This window comes from Panthera onca, chromosome E3 (assembly GCF_046562875.1).
Source record: "Panthera onca isolate mPanOnc1 chromosome E3, mPanOnc1 haplotype 2, whole genome shotgun sequence".
Lineage (NCBI taxonomy): Eukaryota > Metazoa > Chordata > Mammalia > Carnivora > Felidae > Panthera > Panthera onca.
In genome coordinates, this window is record NC_138354.1 from 14,920,644 (window position 1) to 14,947,381 (window position 26,738).

At 46.8% G+C, this 26,738-nt stretch overlaps 1 protein-coding gene and 2 long non-coding RNA genes across 7 annotated transcripts in view; 1 reads left to right on the top strand and 2 right to left on the bottom strand.

The window, feature by feature from the left end:
- Positions 1 to 26,738, bottom strand: part of CALN1 (calneuron 1) — a 530,205-nt gene that overhangs the window by 370,265 nt on the left and 133,202 nt on the right. For 3 of the 5 annotated variants that reach the window (XM_078440488.2, XM_060649750.3, XM_078440489.2), the window contains exon 2: positions 14,550 to 14,674. In XM_078440488.2, the coding sequence (XP_078296614.1) occupies positions 14,550 to 14,667 (118 nt within the window). In that variant the 5' untranslated portion in view covers positions 14,668 to 14,674. The remainder of the gene's footprint in view (positions 1 to 14,549; positions 14,675 to 26,738) is intronic. The other 2 variants (XM_078440486.2, XM_078440487.2) reach the window with 1 other exon arrangement.
- LOC132689410 (uncharacterized) lies at positions 46 to 1,465 on the bottom strand. Its single transcript, XR_009614991.3, has 2 exons — positions 1,231 to 1,465; positions 46 to 292 (listed from the first exon to the last, which is right to left on the bottom strand). It is a non-coding gene; the product is annotated as an uncharacterized LOC132689410 (long non-coding RNA).
- Positions 1,532 to 4,844, top strand: LOC132689409 (uncharacterized). Its single transcript, XR_009614990.3, has 2 exons — positions 1,532 to 1,831; positions 4,699 to 4,844. It is a non-coding gene; the product is annotated as an uncharacterized LOC132689409 (long non-coding RNA).

Genomic DNA, 26,738 nt, shown 5'->3' on the forward strand with positions numbered 1-26,738 from the left:
ACCTCTGCTCCAACCCATGGAAATAAGCATTGGGGGACACATCAGTTTCTTTTAAAAGAAAATTTATGTCATGTTCACTCCTGATCCTTGGAAGCATCACAGTGAGGACTTGAAAGGCTTGAACTTTCAGCCATCCACAGATGTTTCTCACATCAAAGCCCAGATCTTATGGGATCCTGGTTCTCTCTCTCAGGATAACACGAGCTTGAAAAGCTAGCATCATTCGGTATCTTTTCCTCTCCATCCTTTGACAATTTAGACTCTTGCCTCTACACCAATGAGGGCAGGGTCTCTGAAAGATAAAGAGCTGAGGGTGGGGCAGAAGGAGTAGGAAAGGTGTCCCTATGGGGCTTACAGCCAAGACATAGAGAATCAAAATGGGATGTCCAGAGATGTCCACGTTGATAGGCCTTTCCAATTAGGGATATTCACATCCTGAAGTGAGCCTGTCCCGCCAGGATAATTGTGCAGGATTCTGGCTAGTGGTCTGTTTTTTCCTCTAAAGAGCCACCTTGCCCCTAACCTGGAAGTGACCATCCTTTGGGTGTGTCTTGTCATTGTCATTACCACTACCACCACCGCCATGGTCAACATCGTCAACACAACGACAGCAACAATTACTACTACCGTTACTATGTATTGGGCACGTGTGAAATACACAACAGTAACTCACTCTGCATTGTGTGAGTCTACCGTCATCCCTGGAAAGTACATACTGTCATCTATACCGTGCTGGTGAAAAAGCCAAAACTCATGGAGCACTGCGGTAAGTCACAGGTCCCTACGTGTCATGCATCATGAACCATGCTTCACCGCCATACAGATCATCCCAAATCCACTCTTGTTAGAGAGCGAACAATCAGGAACAATTAGCTCACTTTGGGACAAACTTCTCGTCGCAGAAGACCTGCGTCCGTTCATTCGACGAGCGTTTCTGAGCGATCGCTGTGCACCTAGACTTTCACCATGTTTGCACATAGGGATAAATATGGTGTATATGCGCACTGCCCTCAACATGCAGGCAAACCCACCCAAAGTCAATGACCTCCTACAGGGCTCTAGGGTCCCCATCCCGCCCGCCCTGTTGGCTCTACCCCCTTTCGCCCTGCTGAGCCTCTTCTCTTAGAATTTCAACAGATGAGTTTGAAATGCAGTCAATACATATATGAGAAAAGGGACAAACCTGCGATGTTTTGAAATTACAGACTCATCAAACCTAATCAACCTTACCAACAATGCTTCCTCCTCAAAAACAGTAAGCAGGGGACTCTTGAAAGCAGTTTTGCATGTAAGGCGCTAATTTAACACTTGGAAATGGGTTTAGAGACCAGATTACTCGTCTGTGGTCGTATGGCTGCTGATTCTGGGAGTTTAGGTTCCGATCTGAGTGCCAGAGGAACAAGGTAGAAGTGGATTTCTCTCTGTTTCACCACCGTCAGGCACCCAGGCTCCTTCCAGCTCTGCATTCCGGCCTCCACGGAACTCTTTGTCTTGGTCTCCGTGGTGAAACTCTTTGTCTTCATGGCGTCAGATGAGGACTTTCCCATCCCAATAATAAGAAGGAAGAAAGGATAAAGAAGAGGCAACATGCACCAAAAGTTGCCCAATGTCACTTCTGCTTACATCTTACTGGCTGGAATTTACTAATATGGCCACATCTAGCTCTCGAGGAAGACTGAGAAACGTAGTCTTTATGCCAGCATCCACAGGTCCAGCTAAAATTTCTGCTATTAGGGGAAAAAGTGATATCGGAGAAGAGCTGCTAAGTGGTACAACTGGGATAAGAACCCAGCGCTGAGGGACTCCAGAGACCCTACTCTGTCAAGAACAGGTAGGCTTTAATTCCTATTTTTAAAACCATGACCACCGGTCCTCTCTTCTTCATTGCATAAAGAAACTGCTGTGATTTTAGAATTTTCTATATACATTTCATTAGCTTTTGACTTAATAGCTAGAAACCATCTCCAAGCTATATGGTCTTTGGTGGTTTAAAAAATATACCTGGTAATTCTTTCCTTCAAAAGATGGAGCCTAATTCCACTTACCCTAAGTGTGGACTGTATTTAGTGACTCACTTCTCACACTTCTAATGAATATATATGGCAGAAGTGATGAAATAGGACATCTGAGACAAGGTCATAAAATGATCATTCATGCTAGCAAGAGGCAAAGCCCATGCTTTGAAGTCACTCAAGCAGTCCTATGGACAAGCCTTCACGGAAGGGAGGGAGGGAGGTGTCCAGCCAAGAGCCTTGTGAATGAGCTTAGAATTGGATTCACCAGCCCCAATCAAGCCTTCAGATGACTGCAGTCCCAGGAAACGTCTTGACTGCAAACGTTTTTAAAAAAATGTTTGCTTATTTATTTTTGAGAGAGAGAGAGACCGACCACGAGCAGGGGAGAGGCAGAGAGAGAGGGGGAAAGAGAGAATCCCAAGCAGGCTCCATACCCAGCATGCAGCCCAACGTGGGGCTCGATCCCACCACCGAGAGATCATGACCTGAGCTGAAATCGTGAACCAGATACTTAACCAAATGAGCCACCCAGGCGCCCCTTGACTCCAACATTTTGAAAGGTGCTAGGCAGACCAGCCGTCCATGCCACACCTGAATTTTATGATCCTGAAAAGAGACTTGGGTTTTGGAGGGCTTTTTTAAAATGTTTTTGGGGGTGCCTGGGTGGCTCAGTCGGTTGAGCGTCTGACTTCGGCTCAGGTCATGATCTCACAGCTCGTGAGTTCAAGCCCCGCGTCGGGCTCTGTGCTGGCATCTCGGAGCCTGGAGCCTGCTTCGGATTCTGTGTCTCCCTCTCTCTCTGCCCCTAACCCACTCGCATTCTGTCTCTGTCTCTCTCAAAAATAAATAAACATTTAAAAAAATTTTTTTAAAAATAAAATGTTTTTGGAGTATTTGTCACACAGCAATATAATAATTCAGGTCTCAATGTAAATTTAGTGTTCTTCTGGCTTGAGAGAGAAAGTAGAAATGACCCTCTTGGTAGCAAAAAAAATTGTATTTTAAATGGCTGTGTCCCAGCTCAGCACCTGCTTTTAAATGATTTGGAGATGGGTTTAGATGAGATGCTCTCGATGCCACTGTGAAGAGGTAAGACCAGCGAGCCATCCCTGCTAGAACATATTGCTAATATCACATCCCTGAGTAGTCCCAGGAAGCAGCTGAACCTGCTGTTAGCCAATTACCACCAGGAAAAACAGCTCAGTATCAATGAAGCCAACATCAGAATGATGAGTTTTGGCAAACTCCCTTCGGCATCCAGATGGATAATGCTGAACAATTCTACTCAACAGGTTACCTTACTTAGTTATGTGGAGAAGCACCGAGGGGTTTAATTACCTCAGGAGATCTGTTAGGATGCATTTCGGTTGAAAGTGGAAGATTCCACAGGAACAGTATCAAGGTTATTTTCTGAGAGAGACGAATGGTTGGTAGATCCTGTTCCTCAAATATCCCAAGTCAAGGTCATGGTTTATGATGCCGGCTCTTGAACTTTCATACCAAGATATCGCCTCTGCCTACTATCTCCAGAGGAGGAACCAGAGAAACATGTTCTATTGCCAAGGGGGGGTAGGGGAGCGGGTCTCAGAATCAGCCAGTGGGAAGACTTTTTAAACTACAACCTTCCCTCGTCTCTCTGCATTTGGAGAGTCTATAATCCTTCGTCCTTCATTGAGAATCACCACCATCATAAGCCACTATTACTAGTGGAAATGCACACACAAAAAAATAAATCCTCAGAAATCTGAGGGTGAGAAAAAGTTGGTAGGCACCAACATCTCTGAAATAATACAAAACACTTGCATATTGGGTATTTTTATTATGGGCCAAAGGGTTCCTATTTAAAATACAGACGAGGACACCTGGGTGGCTCAGTTAAATGTCTTGATTTCAGCTCAGGTCATGATCTCACACCATCCATGGGATCGAGCCCCGTGGGATTCTCTCTTTCTTTCTGCCCTTCCCCTGCTTGCATGCTTTCTGTCTCCCTCTCCCTCTCTCTCTCTCTCTCTCTCTCTCTCTCTCTCTCAAAATAAATAAATAAACATTTAAAAAATAAAATAGAAGATTCTTCTTCCAATGGGGCACTTTAACACCATCCTTGGAATAAGGTAACACGTGTAGCCTCTCTGCCCCAACCAGTTGGAAGCTTAGAGCTAAATTTCACGCCCATTCATAGTAACTGCATTAGTTTAAGGGGCTGTCATTTTTTTTTCTTCCTCTTTGTATATGGAGTTTTATTTTTCACTTCTGTTCTGACAGCCTTTGCAGTTTGCCTCTTCATTTATCATATGATGTCTAGATCCCATCTGGAAGCAAGGCAGCATAGAAATTTACAAATGAATACGATGAACGTGGCAGGATCGGGACTCAGGTTTCTTTCTTGGATGCAGCTACCAAAATGCATTTTCAGAACAAGGGGCGGGAACCTCTAAGAAGACTGAAGCAACTGTCCCTTAAAGGAGTGGGCCCTGGGAAGCAGCTACCATCAGAGAAATCCCTCCTTGGCTCTGCTTGGAACAGAGCTTGGGGACTCGCCACGAGAGACTTCCCTCTCAAGGCTCAAAGGCAGGTCGCGTTGGTAGATAAAAGACCCAGGTGGTGAGGCTAATTCCCAGCTCTGGGGGCCGAGCTGCGTTTCTGGCACTCCCACTCTTGTTGGATGATGTGCTTCTTTGTGTAGGTTTTATCGCCTCCTCCGGAAGAGAGAACGCGGAGCCATCAGCCTTCTCCGATAAGAGTTGGGAGTTTCTCTTCTTGTGACAGTCATGTCTCTGCCTCCTGAAAACCCCTCTTGAAAAGCCTGTCGAAGGAAGTGTCTCCAAAAAGGCAAGTAGGGTGTGCCTCTTGGATTTTTAAATCAACCAGCGAAGCGAGAGGAGGGAAAAAAAAAAAAAAAAAAAAAAGGAAGGGAGGGAGGGATGGGAGTCTTCTTTACAAGAAACTATATGATGGACCGAGATGGGTGGGGGTGGGGAGGGGTCCTTCAGAGCTCCCGGCCCCCTTCTGGCATGAAATCATGCCCATCACCAGCCTTCTCCGGGCTGCACTGCACCTCTCGGTGAGGAGCACACTGGGCTCACACAGGGCTTTAAAAATATCTCTCCACCCACTGCACGCTTGATTAATCAGGCAGGTTCTCACCCATGTGTCACAGCGGTGGCAGTGACATATACGATAGTGACATGAAGGTGCAGGGAAGGCACAAAAGGGTCTCATCTAGCAGGAAAGAGGAGGCCTAGCATAAAAGTTAACCAGCATGGGCTCTGAAGCCAGGTGACAAGCTGCACACGCTAGTTAGCAACCTTGGACAAGGTTATTCCACGTCTCAATCTTCCACACTTGTCAAAATGGAGTTAATAATAATACCTGCGTCAGAGGATTACTGGCAGGATGAAAGGTGTTAATTGATATAAAGCATTCTGAACGAAGGTTCCTAGCACGGAATAAGCACTCAATAAACTTCCGCTCGGGTGATTATGATGATGGTGACCACCACCAATGTTGCGACTTGAAAGATGGGTTCCAGTAGACAGAAGCAGCTAGAACAAAGGCAGAGAAGCGGGAGAGATCTTGAGGTGGCAGGGAACCATCTGGAAGGAAAGCAGGGAGTCAAGCGGACAAAAAGGAAGGGTCTGGGGGGCACCTGGGTGGCTCAGTGGGTTGAACGTCCGACTCTTGATTTCAGCTCAGATCATGATCTCAAGGTGGTGGGCTCCATGCTAAGCACGGAGCCTGCTTAAGATTTCTCTCTCTCTCCCTCCCTCTGTCCCTCCCCAGCCCTCTCTCTCTCTCTCTCTCAAAAAATAAATTTAAAATTTGTTTTTAAATTTAAAAAAAAGGAAGGGTCCAGGCCACTCGAGACGTCGTATGCTTGTTTCACTAAAGTTCACACAGCTGTAGGCTGTGGAGAGCCATTTAAGAATTATAAACAGGGGCGCCTGGGTGGCTCAGTCGGTGAAGCGTCCGGCTTCGGCTCAGGTGGTGATCTCGCGGTTTGCGAGTTCGAGCCCCGCGTCGGGCTCTGTGCTGACAGCTCGGAGCCCGGAGCCTGCTTCGGATTCTGTGTCTCCCTCTCTCTCTGCCCCTCCCCCGCTCATGCTCTGTCTCTCCGTCTCTCAAAAATAAATAAACATTAAAAAAAAAAATTATAAACAAAAATGAAAAGTTTAAGGGTTAAGTGCTATGTTGGTTGAAAATTGCCTTTAATGGGTCTGAGTAAAAAAAATTAAATTATTAACAACAGACTTCTGCTACAATAAAGTAACTGGTATAAAAATACCCCTCCCACCATGTACAACCACACAACTGAACAAAATATATAAAATACATAAAGCAGCTGTTTCCAGGCAGTAGACCATGGACAGCACAAGACTACAAGTGTAGGGAGAAGGGAGACTGACCAGGTGAGCTCTCCACCTGGGGACCGCTTCCCAAGCCCAGGTCATACTTTGGGGTAGCTGAAGGAACTAGAACCTTGTGGGATAAGGCAGCGGAGAGAAGAAAACTGCAGAGAGAAAGCCCCAGAAGCCTGCAGGTGAGGTGGGTCTCCTATGAATACTTGGCCGAAGGCTGGACGACCCACATGTAAGTTGAGATTAAACCAGACTTACCAGGAAGCAGCTTCTCGGAAGTTGAGAAGAGAAAAGAAATGCAGAATTGAGGCAATCCCGGATGTCTGGAAAAAACCTCATTAATACCCCAGGCATCCAGCTGAGACACGAGAAGGACCACATCACAGGAATAAAGAACACACTCTAAAGGCCTTCTTTAGATCCACATGATCAAAACCTAAAACCAAGCCCTGATGAGACTCACAAGGAAGACAGTTTGGAGGCCGAGTCCCTGCCAAGTCAGAGGGGCTTGGGAGACATGTTGGGATTCCCACAGCGCTACCCTGAAGAAGCATAAAACCAAACCTAAACAACTTGAAAGCAGCCAGGTAGTAACTGAACTACCTCCTGAGGCAAAAATCAGCCCTCTTCAGAGAAAGATAACAGAACACAGAGTCTCCATAGCATAGCATTACAATGTTGGGTGTACGAACATTAATAGGCATGCAAGGAAACCAGAAAGTGTTACCATAATCTAAAAAAAATAAAAATAAAAATAAACAAACAATAAAAACCAATCCCAAGATGGCCTAGAGCCCAGATGTTGGATCTAAGTACATAAAGACTTAAAAGAGCTACTATAAATATAGGAAAATTTGTCCAAATAATTCAAGAAAAATATTGTTTCAATGAGTAAGCAGATGAGTATTTCAGCAGAAAAAATGAAAACTCCAAAAAAGAACCCAGAATTAAATTTCTAGAATTTTAGAGATTAATTTTAGAAATTAAAATTCTAGAACTGAAAAAAATTGGGTGCATGCCTGTGTGTGTGTGTGTGTGTGTGTGTGTGTGTGTGTGTTGGAAAAAAGGGAGACAGAGAGAAAGCAAATGCTTCAATATTAACAATTAGATGAAGACATACAGTTATTCACTATACTTTCCAAACCTCTATGGATTTGAAAAAATTTTTAAAGACTAAAGAAACTTTTTTTACAGTTTATTTATATATTTAAGGAGATAGAGAGCGAGAACACAAGCAAAGGAGGGACAGAGAGAGATAGAGAGAGAGAGAGAGAGAGAGAGAGAATCTCAAGCAGGCTCTGCACTGCCAGCACGGAGCCCGATGTGGAGCTCAAACTCACCAACTCTAAGATCATGACCTGAGCTGAAGCCAAGAGCTGGACACTTAACCCACCGAGCCACCCAGGCTTCTCAAAGATTAAAGAAATATTAAAAATATATGCTAATATATTTGCAGGCCAAGAAGAAAAAAAGTTATAAGTAGTCGGATAACCTAATCAAGTGCATGATTAGGAAGTATCCCTCCAATGAAATGAAACTGAACTGAGACATGAATGACACTCTAGATCAGGCACAAGGAGATCAACTCCTGGTGACTACAGCTGTCTGGGAGGTGGGGACCTGGCCCAAGACAAAAGCAATGTGGTCAGAGAGCAAGGGTTCGTTTCGAGATATGTTGAAAGAAGTCAAGATCTGCATGACTTTGCCAATTACATGGGGGCGGGGGGGGGAGGTGAGCGAAAAAGAAGAATCAAGGATGGCTCCCAGATTACTTTTGTAGCTGACTGGGTATGATGTGACATAATTTCCTGCGAAAAATTCCAGAGGAGAGGCAGTTTTGGAGAAAAAAGAAAATCCATTCAGCTCTGGATCTCTGCAGCCTAAGGAACACGTGAGGCATCTACACGGGACGATGGGTAGCAGATCTCAACTGCAGGAGAGAGGCAGGGATTGAAGATCTGCACGTCGAGGCAATCAGCACATAGGTGTCTGGGGGGGACAACAACAAAAAACAACCCCAGGGGACTACAGTGGGCAGAAGATGAGGGGCACGCGAGGAACACTGGAAAAGACGAAGAGGTAGAAAAAATGCAGGCGGAGGACCAGCCAGCGACGTGGATGCCAAAGCAGTGACACACGTCAAAACCAGGGGTGTAAGCAGCACCGCCAGGTGCTACAGAAAGCAGCACCCCAAACTCAAATTAAAATAGCCCCCAAAGCGTAGATAAGAGCACATCCCCAGAAATATTAATTTTGAGATGCATACACACGTCAGGCGTTGAGGAGAATCTTCACTGTTTGCAACACCAAAGAAACCGGAGAAAAGCAATTTCCACCCACCCCTGGGAACTACAGAGGTACTTACGGCAGGAGGACATTGACTCACCGCCATCGTTTGCCCCTGCGAACAGCGACCCACAGGCTACCTGCCCAGCAAAGGAGGCGGTCACTCCCTATTTCATAACAACTGTTTTCCATGGTGACCTATTCCCCAACCCAATCCAAACCCAGCCCGGCAGCACCCCTTTTTGTAAGCTCATCAGGAAACCCTACTCTCCAGGAGCAGCAAGAGCTATGGGTTGCTATGTCCCATCCTGCATTATTTGGGGGGAAGATGAGAAGTGAACCTGGGATCACTGAGTGCTAGACACTAGTTTGGGAATAGGAAGAGGAATAAGACAAGGGAGAAACAAAGGAGTTACATAATTCTGTGGCACAGGAAGCAGACCCAGGAGTAGCGGCAAACAAGATCCCACCTCCAGGAGAACCTGGGTGTCTCAGTCGGTTGAGCGTCCAACTTCAGCCCAGGTCACGATCGTGCAGTTCGTGAGCTCAAGCCCCACATCAGGCTTACTGCTGTCAGCGCAGAGCCTGCTTCAGACCCTCTGTCCCTCTCTCTCTGCCCTGCCCCAGCTTGCACTCTCTCTCAAAAATACATAAAACATTAAAAAAGAAACAAAAACCAAAGGTCCCACCTCCACTCAGAAGCCATGGACTTGGGGCGCCTAGGTGGCTCAGTCAGTTAAGTGTCTGACTTCGGTTCAGGTCATGATCTTGTGGTTTGTGAGTTCGAGCCCCACATCGGGCTCTGTGTTGACAGCTCAGAGCCTGGAGCCTGCTTTGGATTCTGTCTCTGTCTCTCTCTCTGCCCCTCCCCTGCTTACACTCTGTCTCTCTCTCTGCCCCTCTCTCTGCCTTCCCCTGCTTACACTGTCTCTGTCTCTGTCTCTCTCTCTCTCTCAAAAATAAATAAATGAACATTAAAAAAAAAAAAGCCATGGACTAGACGAGTGGCTTCTACAAACTGGACTCTCCAGCTGGGGCTGACAAGGGGAAAATTATCCCAGGTCCAAGATAAAGTGAAGACAAAACAAAGAAACTAAAGTTTCTTTACAAACCCTGTTGGCTCACAGATTCTGGGCCCGCAAAGGACTTTATGGAGTCACAAAGTAGAACAGAAAAAAGCAAAAGGGACCATAGAAAAACATCTTCTAACGGGAAGTAAAGGTAGCATCAGCTGGAAGACGTGGAGGAAAGGCTACTTGAATATATATGTGTCTCTGTATACATCATGACAAGACACAGAAGAGATTTTCACAAACTGTGTCCATGTTGTTTTCAATAAGACAAAGAGTTGAGAGAGAATAAACAAATAAGGCCCCAGGAAGGCAAGAAGTCAGAGGCATGAGGAAAGCACATCCTAAGACTACTGCAGCAACAAAAAAGGGGGATGGTCCGATTATACCCTAATAGCTGAAGCTGGCGGCAACCCAAATACCCATTGAGAACAGAACAGATAAATAATTGTGGTATATTTATAGATGACGGGATACTATAGATTAGTGAAAATGAATCAACTTCAGCTATCCTCAAAAACATGGCTGAGTCTCGCAAATATGTTGAGGAAAAGAGGCTGGGAACAAAAGAACAGACATGGCATTGGCCCCACTGAGATGAAGGGAAATGCAAACACCATGAAACGCTGAGAGGAAATAGGCTGGTGGTCGTCTTTGAGGAAGAGGCATTGGAAAGGGCCTCGGGGATACTTTCAGGTGCTAACAATACTACATTCCTTAGCCTCAGTAGTTGTTGAATGAATGTTCACGTTCAATAATAACTGAATTGTGCATTAATACTTCCCTGTATTCTATTTTAACAAAGTTGGGTTTTTTTTGTTTTTTGTTTTTGTTTTTTGTTTTTTAAAGGAAGGAGGCAGGAACCTGGGTGGCTCAGTCAGTTGAGCATTTGATTCTTGATTTTTGGCTCAGGTCATGGCCCCAGGGTCGTGGGATCGAGCCCCAGGTTGGGCCCCATGCTGGACGTGGAGCCTGCTTGAGATTCTCTCTCTCCCTCTCCCTCTGCCCCTCTCCTCCACTCACGCACCCTCTTTCTCTCTCTCTCTAAAAGAAAAAGAAAAAGAAAAAGAAAAAGGAAGGAGGACCACTGAAGTAAAATTAAGCTTCAAGGAAACTGAAACTTCCAGAAAACTGAAGATATGCTCTAAAGGCAGTAATAAAAAAATTTTCTTAATGACTATAGACAAGTAAGTCAATGATGTAGAAGACAAACTCGAGAAGGAATGCAGACTACATAAAATGATGTGAGTAGAGATGTATGATGTGGAAAACAAAGAATGAAAATGTAGCATTAGAACGAAAGGCACGAAATACCCGCACTCAGACGTTTCACAGTGGCCAGATTACACCCTAACAGCCCCAAATGGGAAACCCAAATATCCATCCTGAATGAAATGGATACAGAAATTGAAGTATACTGACATACAATGGATACTCACGCCATGTATGAATGAAAACGTATGAACTCAGACAGAGGTAAATTTAAAGATTAAGACGGCAGCATCGTAAGATTAGTCAGTCAATAGGATTAAGAAAATGGTTTCCACAAAATTAGAATTGGTAAACCTAATAAACTTTTACATGATACACTCTGAAAGTGCAAGGTATCGCTAATAGGGGCACCTGGGTGGCTTCGTTGGTTAAGCGTCAGGTTCCCGATCCCGGCTCAGGTCACGATCTTGCAGTTCATGAAATCGAGCCCCGTGGGGGGCTCTGAGCTGACAGCACAGAGCCCGCTTGGAATTCTCTCTCTCCATCTCTGTACCTCTCCAACTCGTGCTCTCTCTCTCTCACTCTCTTTCTTCCTTCCTCTCGGCCCCTGCCCCGCTCGTGTGTGTGCGCTCTCTCTCTCTCTCTCTCTCTCTCTCTCTCTCAAAATAAATAAATAAATATTTTTTTAGAAAGATACTGCTAATAAATTTTGTATGCACATAAATTCCCCGGGTAGACTGCAAATTCCTTGGGAACAGGTAACGAATATTATACTTATTTCATTTCCTCCTCTACCCAGAAAGCATTCGGGTAAACATTCCTATCGTGAATGAATAAATAAGAACGGACAAATGAATTAAATAGGAATGAATGAATGTCTCCACCAATTCATCACTGCTGCGTTTGTTTGTTAGGTGATTTCCAGCTCCAGTCTGGCCAACTGCATGCAGGTTTGCATGACTCCCTCTCTTTGTTTAAAGAGAAGAAACAGAAACTCTCCAGAGTGTATGTCAGCTGGAGATAACCTGCATGGTGAGTGGCTCTTTTCACACCTCTTCTCAGAAGGTAACCACTCACGGACCGGGTGAGTTTGTCCCTTCCACTGAAGGAAAGGGACATTCTATCCCGGGTGATAAACAGTAGCCGGGTGGGGGAACCTGTCCCCTCGGCGATTCGTAAGCGGGGGATTGCAGCCGCCACGGGGTAAGGAAGGGGGCACAGTGAGGGAAGGTGGTGCCCAACTAATGGACCACAAAGGAAGCTTTGATTCCCCTCAGTGTCCAACACATCAACTCCCTGTGCAATGCCATGTTTCCTCTGAGGATAAATGAGTGGCCCAGAGCAACAGGAAACAGGTCTTTAGGGCTCAGAGAACAGTAAACAGACAAAGCCTTGGAAAGGTGTCTTCCCCGAGAACCAACCTGCGCTTGGTTTTCAGACCCTGCCTGCTGGCTCTACCCTCAGTGCACATCTGCACAGCCCTGCCCGGAGCCCCAAGATGCTCGTAATAAAGCGTGAGCAGTCATAACTCAGGGTTCACCTTGGCCAAAAGTAAATAAGTAAAAGGAATCTTCCATCAGAAAATAAATGGCCCTTCTCCAAGCTGAGAGCTGGATTACCCTCCTGAAGGACAACAGAGTGTCTTCAGCAGCTGGCCTCAGGCCTCAGGCTATAAAGTCTGGCTGGACTTCATTAGGGTCCCCGCGGGACCCCCACTGCTAAGCCTGCCCATGTAGGCTTGAGGGCTGTTAGAATCTCTCCCTGCTATTCGTGCCTGCTGAGAAGGCACCTTTCGGCCCTGCTCGGCTGCCTGGGGCTGAGTGAAACACACTCCTCAGCTAGGCCACTTGCCCAGGTACACGGAGAGCGGTTCCACTGGCCACCCCGGGGATGGGGGGGCGTGGGGGGGGACGGCAAAATCCAGCCCGCGGTCCTCTTGAAAAGCTGTGCGCCCTGGCAGTGGCCCAGATTTAACAGAGAAAAAAGCCGATGCTCTAAGGAGAAATCATCTCTTGATTATTCAGAGCAACGCTGGGAGGGAAGGGAAAAGGCAAGGGAAAGCCGGGATCTGTGAGAGCCACAGGTGATTTCCAAACTCCCTTTGGTTAGTCATCTCGACCTCTTTAAGAGTCACCTTTAAACACAGGGACTTTCTGCCCGGATCTCATGGCCTCTACTCACGGAGCCTTCCAGCCCCTCCTGCTGATGACTGAGCCCAGGGACCTACTCAACTAAACACAAATGCAAACACACTCCCAAATCAATGCACCACTTCCCTAAGCGGACTCCCTGGGGGTCCGGGGAAGCCTGGGTCCCGCTCAACATACTAGCTGAGCTTTGGCCTTCTCTATGGTCACCTGGCTTTGGAGGCAGTCAGGCCTCTACTGCCTGCTTCTGCGTCCGAATGTCCTCTGGCCAACTGAAGCCGAGGAGATCCCCCGAGGGTCCTGCTCTCCTCTCCTGCCACCAGCCTCTGTCCAGACGGGGGCGAGCCTGGCTCTGCTTCCTGTCACTCCGGCTTCCTGTCACATGCCCCCACCGGGAACCCTACCCACCAGCCTCTGCTGCCTTACGGTTTACTTATATAAATAAGCCAGTCTTTTAGATGAGCAAGCAATCAAAATGGACAAGAGCAGGAAAGGCTATCAGACGGCCCTGTCCCTCCGCCTTCCTCCACTCCTGCCCAGTCTGCAGCAAGCTGGGCTTCGCTGGCCCAGAGCTGGATTTCCCCGCCTTCCTCTTGCGAGTAACAGCCGTGAGGCGCCCCTCTTGCACGGAGACGGCACGCTGGTCAGACCATGTCACTTAAAAGCAAATAGGTGGGCCATCGGGGGTAACTCTGACTTCTCTTTAGAAAGCAAATTTCAACTCCATGCTTTAAAATGGTGTTCACAAGGAACACGGCATCCCAAAACGTCGGGGAGAGCGGATTCTGGCTCGGCCTCTGCAGATGTAGCACCTAGCTGAACATCTGGCTGATTCCACCTCATTTTCGATTCTCGAAGAAATAAAGTCCTTCTTCCTCTTTGTAATTTTGCTGTTTAATCAGGGGGTTACCAATGAGGAGACGACAGGGCACGGTCCCAGGATGAATTTAGTCATGGTGTTCCCATCCCTATCCCTGCCCTGAACACCCAGGACTACACTGTGTAACAAAGGAACAGAGGCAATTAAAATAATTGCTGTCCATTCCCACCACGTCTAGGCTTCCAGAGGATTCTGATCTGGGCAGGATTCAAAGCACCATGGCCCCAAGTCAAGAGACAGCCATTAGCAGGGCTTAAAACCTCCCCTACAGCTGGGCCCTGCGTAAATGACAATATGGAAACAGGACGACGCCACTGGTGATAAAGATTCCGTAAACTGGAAAATGTATTTTGGGAGCTGAAGGCTGTCGCCCCAGTCCGTGTACAAAGAAACCAAATAACGAGGTCTGTCCCGCACAAAGAAGTCATTTATGCAGAATTTCTCTCTGAGCCCGTTCCCGTCCGCACCACCGTTAGCCTTGGCCACAACTGGTGGCCAGAGTCTGGCGCTTTCACTGTAGACGCACAATCGCCTCAGATGCCTCCCGTGGGTGGCTGACCTCCCAGGCAGGGCGGGCTCCTTACCGTCCAGCTCCTCCACGGAGATATTAGCAAGCTGCTCGCTGTCGCTGCCCGCGGACAGAGATCGGTTGAGGTAATTCCCCTTGTACAACAAGCCAGCGGTCACATGGTGGAAAGGCATCTTCTCCCTGTTCACAGAGAAGCGGGAGTGGGGAGAGAAAGAGGTCACCGTCCGTTCCTTCTTTCCTTCCTGAAAGGACCACCTTGGTTTTCAGATGGCCAGTTGTCACTTTTAAAAGAACCATCACATTTCTAGAGGGAAAGTCGGAAAAATCCCAGGGTCCCCGTGGCCTGAACAACTGTCCCGATTTACTCGTGAGTTGGAACCATGTGGTCCTTGCACGCCGTGGGACATCATGTCATCATCACATCCTCGTCCTCTCCAGGCAAAGAAGAAGCCTCCCTGCTCCTTCACTTGGCCCGATAAACTTTTTTGGTGCTCCTTAAGGAACGCACATCTCAGAAATGCCGGGCTCCCCGGGGACTGGGCGTCTCGGCTGTGACCGTGTGGAGATCCAAGGGTTTGACTTCTCCCAGGTAAAGCAGATGAGCCACTCACACAGCACCCGAATCGGGTGGGAAACGGCAGGCCCTAAGTAAATACACCTGGGAGAAGCGGCCCCCGTGCCAGGCTTGGGTGCAGACACCTGCTGGTCAAAGCCGCTCATGAGCGCAGCCCTCTGGGACGCCACTCACGCCACCCGCCCTGCCAGAAAGGTGCGTGGCACTCAGTGTCCCAGAACAAAGCTGCTTCCAGAATCTTACAGGGAATTACTGCATTCCTTAGACCAGCAAAGCTCCTCTGCCCAGAAGACAGCCCTGGGGCTTAAGAGGTCCCACCAGTGCAACACAGGCTAGGGGAAGAGGGAGGAAAGAGGCAGCGTAGGGAGACAGAGCAAATGCAAAAGAGAAAGACAAGGCAGCTAGAAAGGTGGGCTTCTCCACAGCACAGAGAACACGACTCTCTGTTACGGCGAGGGAGCCGCTGAGCGTGTTGGGACACATGTTGTGCTCCCCTATCTGGAAAGGGGACTAAGAGGACTGATCCCCCTTTGAGTGGAATTAGGGAACAGGTAAGGAAGCACGGGGAGTCCATTACAGGCTGTGAGTAAAGAACACCTCTTAACAGAGCTCCGGGAAGGTGAACTGGGCAGCACTGGAAGGGGTGATCTCCCCACCCCTGGGGGCATTCAAGCAGAGGTGAGGGCCTCTCTGCCAGGGTTCTGTGGGAGAGAGATAACTCCTGAGCTCTCTCCCCACACATCCCTCACTCTCCAGAGAAACCACTTGTGAAGTCTTACTTCTTACTACGGTTTGCACCTGTACGATGAGAGGGAGCAGCCCCAAGGGCCCTCCAGGCACTGATGAGGTACAAGCTATGAATTACAGGAAGACCCGCCCCCCCCCCCCCCCCCCCGTCTCTGAGGATGACCGCTCAGGACATCCAGCCTTGCTGTCCCTCAAACCCACACTCGTGACAAGAACTGCCCTAACCGTGGGAGGTTGGAGCCGGCAGGCACCAGGGACACCCGGTGACAAGTGACAAGTCCCGCAGGACCCACACCCCACCCTCTCTCCAGTCCAGAGCACACACCGGCAGGTCCCTGTTTGGGCTGAGAGCCGCTGACTTACAAACTAACCAACGAGACACCTAAAAGCTACGGGGCTTGACCCAGAACACAGAGCCGGTTAGCAGAAGAATCAGTTCTAGAACACAGGCCTTCTGAGTGCTATTTCCACTAAGCAAGCGTCAGCCAAGCACCAGACATTTCCACCGGATGTCAACCTCTCATTTCAAACTCAAGATGTCTAAAAACGAATTAATTATCTTCCTGAAAAATAGGCCACACTTCCTGATTTCTCGATTTCTCTCAAAGGTACTTTTCACTCATCGTAACAGCCGGGACATCTCTCACAAATGTTCTGGGTCCCCAAAAAGTAAAACAGACACACGGCTGAGGCAAGAGCCAGCCATCAGGCTCCAAAACCACACTCACCCCTCCCCGGCTAACAAAACCTACATCCGCCAGCCAATCACGAACGGCAGGATGCTAGTTACAAAGCACGTCTACACTGGTCAATTACAAGGGGAACATTCTCAGCTAATTAGAAGTCAGACTTACGCCTCGCAGCTGAATCCTCACACATAAAAAACAAGAGTCTTTTGTGGCGCCTGGGTGGCTCAGTCGGTTGAGCGTCCCACTTTGGCTCAGGTCATCATCTCGCAGCTCGTGGGTTTGAGCCCCACGTCGGGCTCTGTGCTGACAGCTCAGAGCCCGGAACCTGCTTCGGATTCTGTGTCTCCCTCTCTTTCTGCCCCTCGCCTCCACCTCTCTCTCAAAAATAAACATCAAAAGAAGTTCAATACAAGAAGCTTTCTCTTGGACAAACACTTCAATTACCATCTCCTCTTTTCACCGAGCGAAGATTTTCAGACCAAACACAGTGAAAAGTGAGAATCAGGTGTCTGAATTAGGAGCACCCTCCCTTTTGCCAGGGCCGATCCTAATTTGGGGACAGGGCCATGGGCTGTGCTTAGTTCCCAACACTGGCTTCAGCTTCCCTCCCAGCACTGGCCGCAGGACCCAGTCGGCTTTATCAGCGGTTATCTTAATTTCTAAGTCGTACAAACAAGGGAAGACACTAATTTCACCACCCGGGGAGAGTCTCCGGCGCCCCCGCCACCGGCCGCTGAGCTCAGCACATGCACAGAAAACATCCCCTTCCCGTTTCACCACCCATCATTCTAGGTTGTCCGCGTTTTATAAACATCTGCCCATTATGAGCCTGTCTGTCTGAGGCTCTGGGGGCACCACGCAAATGCCTCCAGCCACAGTGACAAGGTTATACTCGGTCGGATGTAATCCAAGCCCCTCCCCAGGTTCAGTCACAGAATATATGTGGAGCACTTTGCAGAGAAAACTGGCCACCAGTGAGTCCCATTTGACAGACCAACATGATTTGCTTCTGGAAAAAGCAGCTTGCAAAAGTAGGCTCACAATCAGGGCGCCCAGCCTGCGCCCCCAACCGCTCCATGTAGAGTGGGGAAAGGAAACATGTAAGTGGACCCTGTGCGTGGACAAATGGAGTCGTGTTCAAGAAAGGGAGGAATAAATACAACCCCAAGGAAGCTAAAAACAGCCGCTGCAATTAAAAACTAAATTTCACTCCACGCCACCTGGGGAAACCCAAGCTTTCAGATGGTCTCTTTGGCCAAGGAAGGGAAATACACACAAGTTCATCAGCAGAGACAAACACGATCCTGCACCGGAACTTAAAGATGGATCCTTCTTTCCAAGAAATATTTTTTCAGTGGCGATTTTATTCATCGAGAGATATTAATTTGACGGTATGTCATATGGACAATTTTTTTTTTTTTTTTTTTTTTGTATTTTCTGTAAGGCAGTGCAGTTTCATGGTAAGGAGTCAGAACTTGCTGGTCAAATCCAGGGTTGGGACTGAAATTCTAGCTCTTACCCTTATGGGCCACGGAGGTAAGTTGCTAACCTCTGTTAGCAGCACTCTCCTCCTATGCAAAAATGGGGTTTTGATATACACCGAACAGTATTTTTGTAAATGTGAAAAAAGATAAATTCCAGAAAGCACTGGGTTTAATACTAGACATACTCCCAACAATACCAGTGATTATCTGCTGAAGATTGTATGAAGCAGGACGCAGGGCAAAGAGACCACGGATTCAGTAGGTTGAAAATAAAACACGCTGGGTTATTAAGAGGGGATCAGTAAGGACCCAGCAGAGGGCGAGCTTCAGAGAGAAGTTGAATGGCAATGTGCACCCAGGTGCTGAGGGATCTGGTGTGTGAACAGCAGAGCACGGGGCGGGGGGCAGGGGGTGGGGGGTGTCCCAATGCCACGTGCTCTCAGCAAGCAGCCAACTGTATCAGGAGCGAAGAGCTATTCGAACGGAAAGCACCAGAACTGAAGATGAGTCTGCTTCCTGGGCACCGGGGAGGCTGGCTTCATTGTCACCTCGAGGGCAAGGTATCAGGAGGCTAAAAGGGGGTGGGTACAGGGGGAAGGGTGAAACAGGTGAAAGGGAGCAAAGGCACACTTATCTTGACGAGCACTGAGTAATGTGTAGAATTGTTGAATCACTATGTTGCAAACCTGAAACTAACATAACACTATGTGTTCACTATACTAGAAGATTAAAAATAAGGAAGGAAGGAAGGAAGGAAGGAAGGAAGGAAGGAAGGAGGGGGAGAGAGAGAGAAAAAAGAGAGGAATGAAGAGAGGGTGGAAGGAAGGGAGAGAGGAAGGAAGGGTAGAAGGAAGGGAGGGAGGGAGGGAGGAAGGAAGGAGGGAGAGAGAGAGAGAAAGAGAGGAATGAAGAGAGGGTGGAAGGAAGGGAGGGAGGGAGGAAGGAAGGTGGACGGAAGGAGGGAGACAGGGAGAGAGGAAGGAAGGAGCGGCTTCTGTTTTTAGGGGCAAGGAACTGGCATGTTTCCTGGCAGAGTAATAAGCAGAAGAGACCCACTCACATCGACTTGAGATGATGCCCGTCGAGGATGGTTAATTTTATGTGCCAACTTGACTGAACATTATTCTGGGTGTGTAAGAGTGTTTCTGAATGAAATGAAGTTTCAGTCAGTAGGCTCGGGGGGGGGGGGGGGGAGTGGGAATTGCCCTCCCCAAGGTGGGGGGGGGGGGCGCCACATCCAACCTGCCAGAGGCCTGAAGAGAACAAAAAAGCAGAGGGAGGGAGAATGCGTTCTCTCTGCCTAACTGCTAAGCTGGGACACCATCTTCTCCCCCCTTCAGACTCCGACCCAGACTGGCGTTTACACCATTGGCTCTCCTGGGTCCCCAGCTTGCCAACCGCCTTTCATGGAGCCTCTCGGCCTCCATCACCGGGTGCGTCAATTCTTATAATAAATCTCGCTAGGCATCCCTACTGGTTACGTTTCTCTGGAGAACCCAGACTAATACACCTTCCAAGTTTTTGTCTACCGTCCCAAAGACTCAGGCACGCTGCTGTGGGCTGATATTATTATTCGGGACAAATACTGCACCAAAATGTAATTCTGCAGGGCTCCTCAAAGTGTGGTCTGTGGACCACTGCCAGTCGAACACGGCTTACTGCTGGTCCGCACCGAGATAAGGACAGGAATTGAAAGACAGCATAGAAATTTTTACAGCAATTTATAGCATTGTCCCCACATCTGAGCAGGGGACCAGTTGACTTCATGTTCGAACTAATCCTTCCCCACGAACAGTTTGAGAAGCACTGCTCTTTATTTAGGTCGTATAGGTTCTGGTAATGGACCTCAGAGATGGGGAGGGGGGGAAGAAATCTAGAGAAAGGCATTTTACCTTGTCTCTGAAACTTTTTCAAAGGATTTAAGAATTTTTAAAGTCTTCGACGGACTCTGGAAAGGAGGGACAAGACCTCAGCTGGAGCTTGCGCTCTCCGCGGGCGCCTGGGATGAGCACGGAATCGACTGCGGACTTCCCAGAGCGGCCTGTGCGGCCAGGAGACATGCCCTTGCAGATCTTGAAGAGGGAACACGATTGTTTTAGAAGCGCTTAGTCAAATGCCCAACATACAAGGGGCATACAAGGGGCTACCCAAACTCTCTCCTATTTCAGGGGCTCGGGAATGGCCAACCATGACATCAGGCTATCTCCCTTCCAGACTCTGTGGGGATTGCTTTTTAAAAGCAACCTGGGTCGGGGCGCCTGGGTGGCTCAGTCGGTTAAGCGTCCGACTTCAGCTCAGGTCATGACCTCACAGTCTGTGAGTTCGAGCCCCGCGTCGGGCTCCGCGCTGACGGCTCGGAGCCTGGAGCCTGCTTCCGATTCTGTGTCTCCCGCTCTCTCCGCCCCTCCCCTGCTCACACGCTGTCTCTCTCTCTCAAAAATAAATAAACATTAAAAAAAAATTTTTTTAAGCAACCTGGGTCAAATCCCCGCTGTCCTCGGCACCACTGGGAAGCAGCAACCCCCTTACCTCCGGCTACTCAAGGATCACACCTCCCGGTAGGCCACGTGGCTAGAAATGGGAGGGTTGGGGGCACAGGCCCTGCACGTGGAGATGTGAAATTTGCTGCAGGCACAGGTGTCCGTGAGAAGGACCCTAGGAGCAAAGACCTAGGTGGATTATGGCTTTTCACGTCTTACTTTTGATTTAGGAAGAAATGCAGAAGATCTGAAACACCCCAGAAATGTACGTCTTCTCCTCACAGCCCAGGAGTTCAGTAACGGGGAGACGAGAAGATCCGATCTTCCTCCAGCAAAGATGTGCCACGTGAATGCCAGCCAGACACCGGGCATTTGACTAAGCACTTAGAAAACAATTGTGTTCCCTTGTGAAGATCTGCAGGGGCATGCCAATTGGCAAACAGAGTTGGGATCGAGCTCAAATCAGACAGGAATGAGTAAGCAGAAAACACCAACGTGGGGGTCTGCATAAGAAAAGTCTGCATCATTACAGGAGGAAGCACTTTTAAGAAGATGTAAAGCAAAGAACATACTGTCAACAGTGATATGATCCAAGAAAGAGGACAATTTTACGGTTTCTGGTTATGTCCTTACAAACAAGAAAGGGAGCAGGGTGCCTATGAAATGAGAATGCAAATTCATAAGAAAATATCCGAGTAGGTGAGGCGATATCAGGTCAAAAAGCAGAAAACAATACACTGAGAGGCAAGCTGGTCTGGAGAAGGGGCAGGCCTCGCAAAGCAAAGAACCCAAAATAGTAGCAGAATGAAAATCTCCATTAATGGCAATAAAGAGTATTTCAGGCAAATAGAAAATCGAGCAAATAACATCATGCGTGCACGGACCCACCACTCAGATTGAATAGAGGCTGATATTTTACCTTACTTGGCATAGCTTTTTTTTTGACAGTAATAATAAGATTATGTTGATGCCCTGCCCACCTCTCCCATTCCTCCACCTCCTCCCCTCCACTGTGAAATGCATCCTTCCCATCCATGTTTTAAATTCCCCTACATTTGCTAGTAACTGTATAGAATATATTATAGTATTGCTGTATATATCTTTACATTTACATAAATAATATCACACCACACATATGCTTTTACAACGTGCCCATTTCACTCTACATTAAATTTTAGGGATTTGTCCAAATCCATGTATATACACCTAATTTATTTTTAACTGCTCCATAGTTTTCCACTGTATAAATATGTTGCAATTTGTTTATTCACTAGGTAACTGACGTCAAAGTATGCTACGGGGAATATCCTCGTGTGTGTCTCTTTGTATATATTTGCCAACATTTCTTCCGCCCAGAGACCTACATAAAATATCACACAGGCTTTACCAAACTGCTCTCCAAAGTGGTTGGAGTTAGTTTTCTATTGCGAACGTAACAAATTGCCCTTGAAGTGAGTGACTTAGAACAACAAATATTTATCGTCTCACAGGTTCTGTGGTTCAGGAATCAAAAGTTGCCTCGCTGGGTCGTCCTGGCTCAGTAGATCTCATGAGTCGTCTGCAGTCAAGACATTGACCAGGGCAACCACCCTCAGAAGGTGTGACTGGATCTGGAATTCCAGATGGCGTACTCATACAGCTATTCACAAAAGGTCTCACTTCCTTGCGGGCACCACCGTAGGGCTGCTCAAGTGTTCGTATGAAATGGCAGCTGGCTTCCCCCAGAGACGTGATCCAAGAGATAGAAAGGAGCTTTTATGACTTGGTCTTAGAAATCACATGCCGTCGCTTTCACTCTATTCAATTCATTAGAAGCAAGTGGCTGCCTAAGTATAGCCCACACTGTGGAGAGAGGATTCCTTTGAAAGATGGGTGGTTAGTCTAAGAGCGTGTTTATTTGCCCCACAGCCTTGCCAACATTTGGTATTAGCAGACTGTTAGACATTTTTCTTAACTGAATGTCCCTGATTGCTAGTTTAGGCATCTTCTTCCGTGACTTTTGGCCATTCTGGGTTCCTCTTCTGTCAACTAGCTTCTCATAGTTATGTATTGGGTTGTTTCTCATTTTTGGATTGCCTTGTTCTTCCGTGTCATTGTCGTCCAATGTTTCAGGTCAACCTTCCTTTCAAGCCCTCCCATTATCCGTCGTCGTCGTTGTTGTTGTTCCGTTTACAACCAGAGCTTTTCTAGACTCTTGCACGAGTTCACCGATTACTCAGCTCATTGTCGCTTCTTGCGAGGCACACTTTCCTCTGAGTTCAATTCCCTTTTATTTATTTATTTATTTATTTATTTATTTATTTATTTTGAGAGAGAGAGCACACAAGAGCATGTGCACGAGCAAGGAAGGGACACAGGGAGAGAGAGACAATCTTAAGCAGACTCCACACCCAGTGTGGAGCCCAACATGGGGCTCCATCTCATGACCCTGGGATCATGACTTGAGCTGGACTAAATCTTAACTGTTACATTATTGTATCTTTCACATTTCTTAAATCGTTGTTTTAATTTCTTTTTTTAAAGTTTACTCGTATATTTTGAGGGGGGCGGGGCAGAGAGAGAAAGAGAGAGAGAGAATCCCAAGCAGGCTTCATGCTGTCAGTGCGGAGCCCGATGCAGGTCTGGAACCCACAAATCATGAGATCATGACCTGAGCTGAACCCCAGAGTCAGACGCTTAACCGACTGGGCCACCCAGGTGCCCCGAATTCTTTTTAGTTTTCGTTATTTTTATCTGTGTATCTCATAAGCAACTTCCTCAAAATTAAATTCCCCAATTCTCGTTTTCAATTGTAACTTAATCCGTGGCTTAACCTGTCCACTGACTTTTGCATCGAAAAGACCATCTTTTCCATTTCTGGCCATTTAACTTGGTTTCTCTTACCAATCCTCCTCTCATTGTGCACTGGGTCTGAATCTTTGGTTACAATTTCTAGTCTTTTACCTTTTAGGTTCCTACTTGTTCACATTTTCTTTCAGAACATCTGTCATCTCAATTTCTTAAGGCACTAATCCTCCTCTTTGTGCTTCTTGGACGTTGCCTGGCGGTGAACTGTGGCGGGCTTGGACTACCGCTTTCTGCGGCAGGAACTCCTGTGGCATCCTCAGCAGGCGCAGCTCTTGCCTTTGGAGCCCCATGCGCTGGGAAAGTCGAGTCCGTGGCACAGGTGCCACGGGGCACAGGGCCTCCCGAGCTGAGGACCAGTTTGTACCTTCATGCTTGGCTTGGAATGCCTGCACCCACGCACGGTCTAAATTTGGACTGCACTTCCCTGAACTCCAGGTTTGAGTTCTGATTTACCACTGGAGCCTTTAGAGCCTTTGTCTGGGCAGAAATAAACATCTCTGCCACTGTGCCGAGCAGTGGGCAGACTGAGTCTCGTCTCCACTTAAAGGAGGGACAGCCAGACCGTGGTCTCAGTTCCCGCCCCTGCCTGTTGTGGCTCCAAGACCACACTTTTTACCCCAGCATGGACCTAAAACTCAAACTTCCAGAGCCTTTTTGGGTTTTCCTACTCTGCAGCAACATCTAGTCCTCTGCTCTTCTCTGGGCTCTGAGTTTCCGTCTCTTTCTCTTCCGTTAAGTTGTTTTACCAGGCAAAGTACAGTCAGGAAAACAGAGCCCTGTCAGGTAGTTCAACAAAAGGATTTAAAAACATGGCCTGGGGCGCCTGAGTTCAGTCGTTAAACATCCGGCTCTTGATTTTGGCTCAGGTCATGATCTTGTGGTTCGGTTCGTGAGATGGAGCCCTACGTCGGGCTCTGCACTGAGAGCACAGAGCCTGCCTGGGATTCTCTCTCTGCCCATCCCCTGCTCACGTGCTCGCTCGCTCTCTTTCTCTCTAAATACATAAATAAACTTAAAAAAATAAACAATAATAAAAGTCAATATTTTAATAGCTGCAATGACATTTTGTCCAGCTTTCTTGAGATACACCCGACCTATCACACTGTGTAAGCTTAAGGTGTACAATGAGTCAATTCGATGTACTTAAATATTGCAAAACAATTATCACCCTAGTGTTAGCTAACACCTCCATTGTGTCACATAATTACCATGTCTTTTTTGTGTTGAGAACAGTTCAGATCTACTCTCTTAGCAGCTTTCGAGTACCCAATGCAATATGATTCACTGTAATCACCACATTGTATATTCGATCCCTTGAACTTATTCATTAAAATTGAATTTGTTAATATACGCTCTCCGATACTTCCTAGATTCAAGTTATTAAGTTAAAATTACAGGTTTATCTTCAAAAAACAAAAATGGAAATAACTCGAGGTATACAGCAAAGTAACATTCAAATAAAATGTTAGGTATTTGCTTTCATTATCCTAAAGAGAAAAAATAAACACGACGTAAGTCTTAAATGCTGACTTCTTAGAAAACTAACGACAAAATAAACTAAGGAAACAGGAATAATGAAAGAGATGAATTAGAAAACAGATAAAAGAGCTGGCTATTGAAACAGAAGCAATAAACTAGATGAAACTCTGACAAGTCTATTAAAACAAATAGAGAAAGCACAAATAGAAAACATTCTGAAATATGAGAAGTCTACGTGCAACTAACTCTAGACTAATAAATTTAAAACACTGCTTAATTAAGTGAATGATTTTTCTCTCAAAACACAGAAATTAGACTTTTTGGGGAAAGTAATGTGATTTAATATCATTCATGCTTATTGAAGTACTTGCCATAACACTTTGTTATATGCAGTGATTTAAAGATCTGCTTTTAGGTTGGGTGTATTTCCATACTAGATTTTAACATCTGCCGTAACCAAAAATACACCTCAGAAAGAGACACAGATCCAAACTGAAGAAAAATGTCATTGGCAGTATTTACTAAATCACAATATTCACTCTGTACTCCCACCCTCCAGGCATACCAAGATTTCTGCTGATATTTGGCTGGTAAAGTTTCTTCTTCCCTAATGTCAATGGATGATTTTGCAAACTGAAAGCAATCGCATTTTTGTATTTTTAACAAATGGGTCTAAAAAACACTTGATCTCTTCATTTGGAAGATTTCTTAAGCGGTTGACAAAGTTCTGTTTCCAGATTTTTTAGCTTCGCAGATTTGAGTTTATAGATAGCATGCTCACATCTTTTTTTTTTTTTTTTTTTTTGCAACAGAATCACATCATGGTTGAAACATTTCCAAAAACATGATTTTCAAAATGCTCTTTCCATAGCATGAGTTTCCTCTAAAAGAAGTCATTTCCTCAAACCTTTGTTGAAGTGTCATCTTTAAGTGTGTGTGGCCAACAGCATCCACCATCTCAGAAAAGATCAGCAAATGTGGATCACTCCCCTGTTGGTGGCAGAAAGTGTGTGACCCTCTGTGTTTGACAACTCTTTTAAGAACTTTGCCCTGAACTAAGCCCCACACTTGACTGTGATGCAAAAGCCATCTGTAGTCATTTTCCATCCCATTTCAAAGATACAGGCCAGGTTTCATTATTCATGAGAGTGAACACAGATCAACATTTTAAATAGTCTTTTCGCATTTTCCAATGGTTTCAGCCAACTTTTGTCTGATCTGATTGGCTCGTCAGTGTTTTAACTCATAAAGCGCTGATGAAGGTGTCTTTGGGGGAGCACAGGAAATGCCATCTCAGCCGGTGTCTTGAGGTCCACTTGGGCCCGTGTGAGATGCATGATCCCAAAGCTGGAGCTTCTTGGCACATATCCTGCCCCTTTTTGGAGTGCTCGTCTAATTAAAATTAATTAGTATAATCTGTGAATCCCCCACACCAGGCATTTGTGTCACAAGTCACTGGAACCAAGGGCATGAGGAAGTCACTGGAAATAAGGTCAGTGCCCCCATGAACCCACCTGTCCTGAACACATCACCCCCATCACATCAGACCAGCAGGCAGATGAGCAATTGAGGGTCGGTGTCTCTCCACAGTGGACATTAGTGAAATGTAATTTCTTTCTCCTTCTCTTCTCCTCCTACATCCAAAGGGACACCAAACGCATCCCATTTTGAAAATCACTGCAGAGGTACTGCCATTAAAATGAGGGAGAAGACAACTTGCCCGTCACCTCTTCTACTAAGTAACATGATCCTAGAAATTCTACTTAATGCCGTAAGACATGAACGAAATGAAGAGACTGTTTAAAAGGAGAAGACCAAGAAATCAAATGATCGAAACCTGGAGTGAATTATATGTAAATATCTAACCCCTCTTTCATAGTCAAAAGACATCAAAGTTAAAAGGGAACCACAGAAATCACAAAGGAAGAGGCTGAGAGCCTTGCC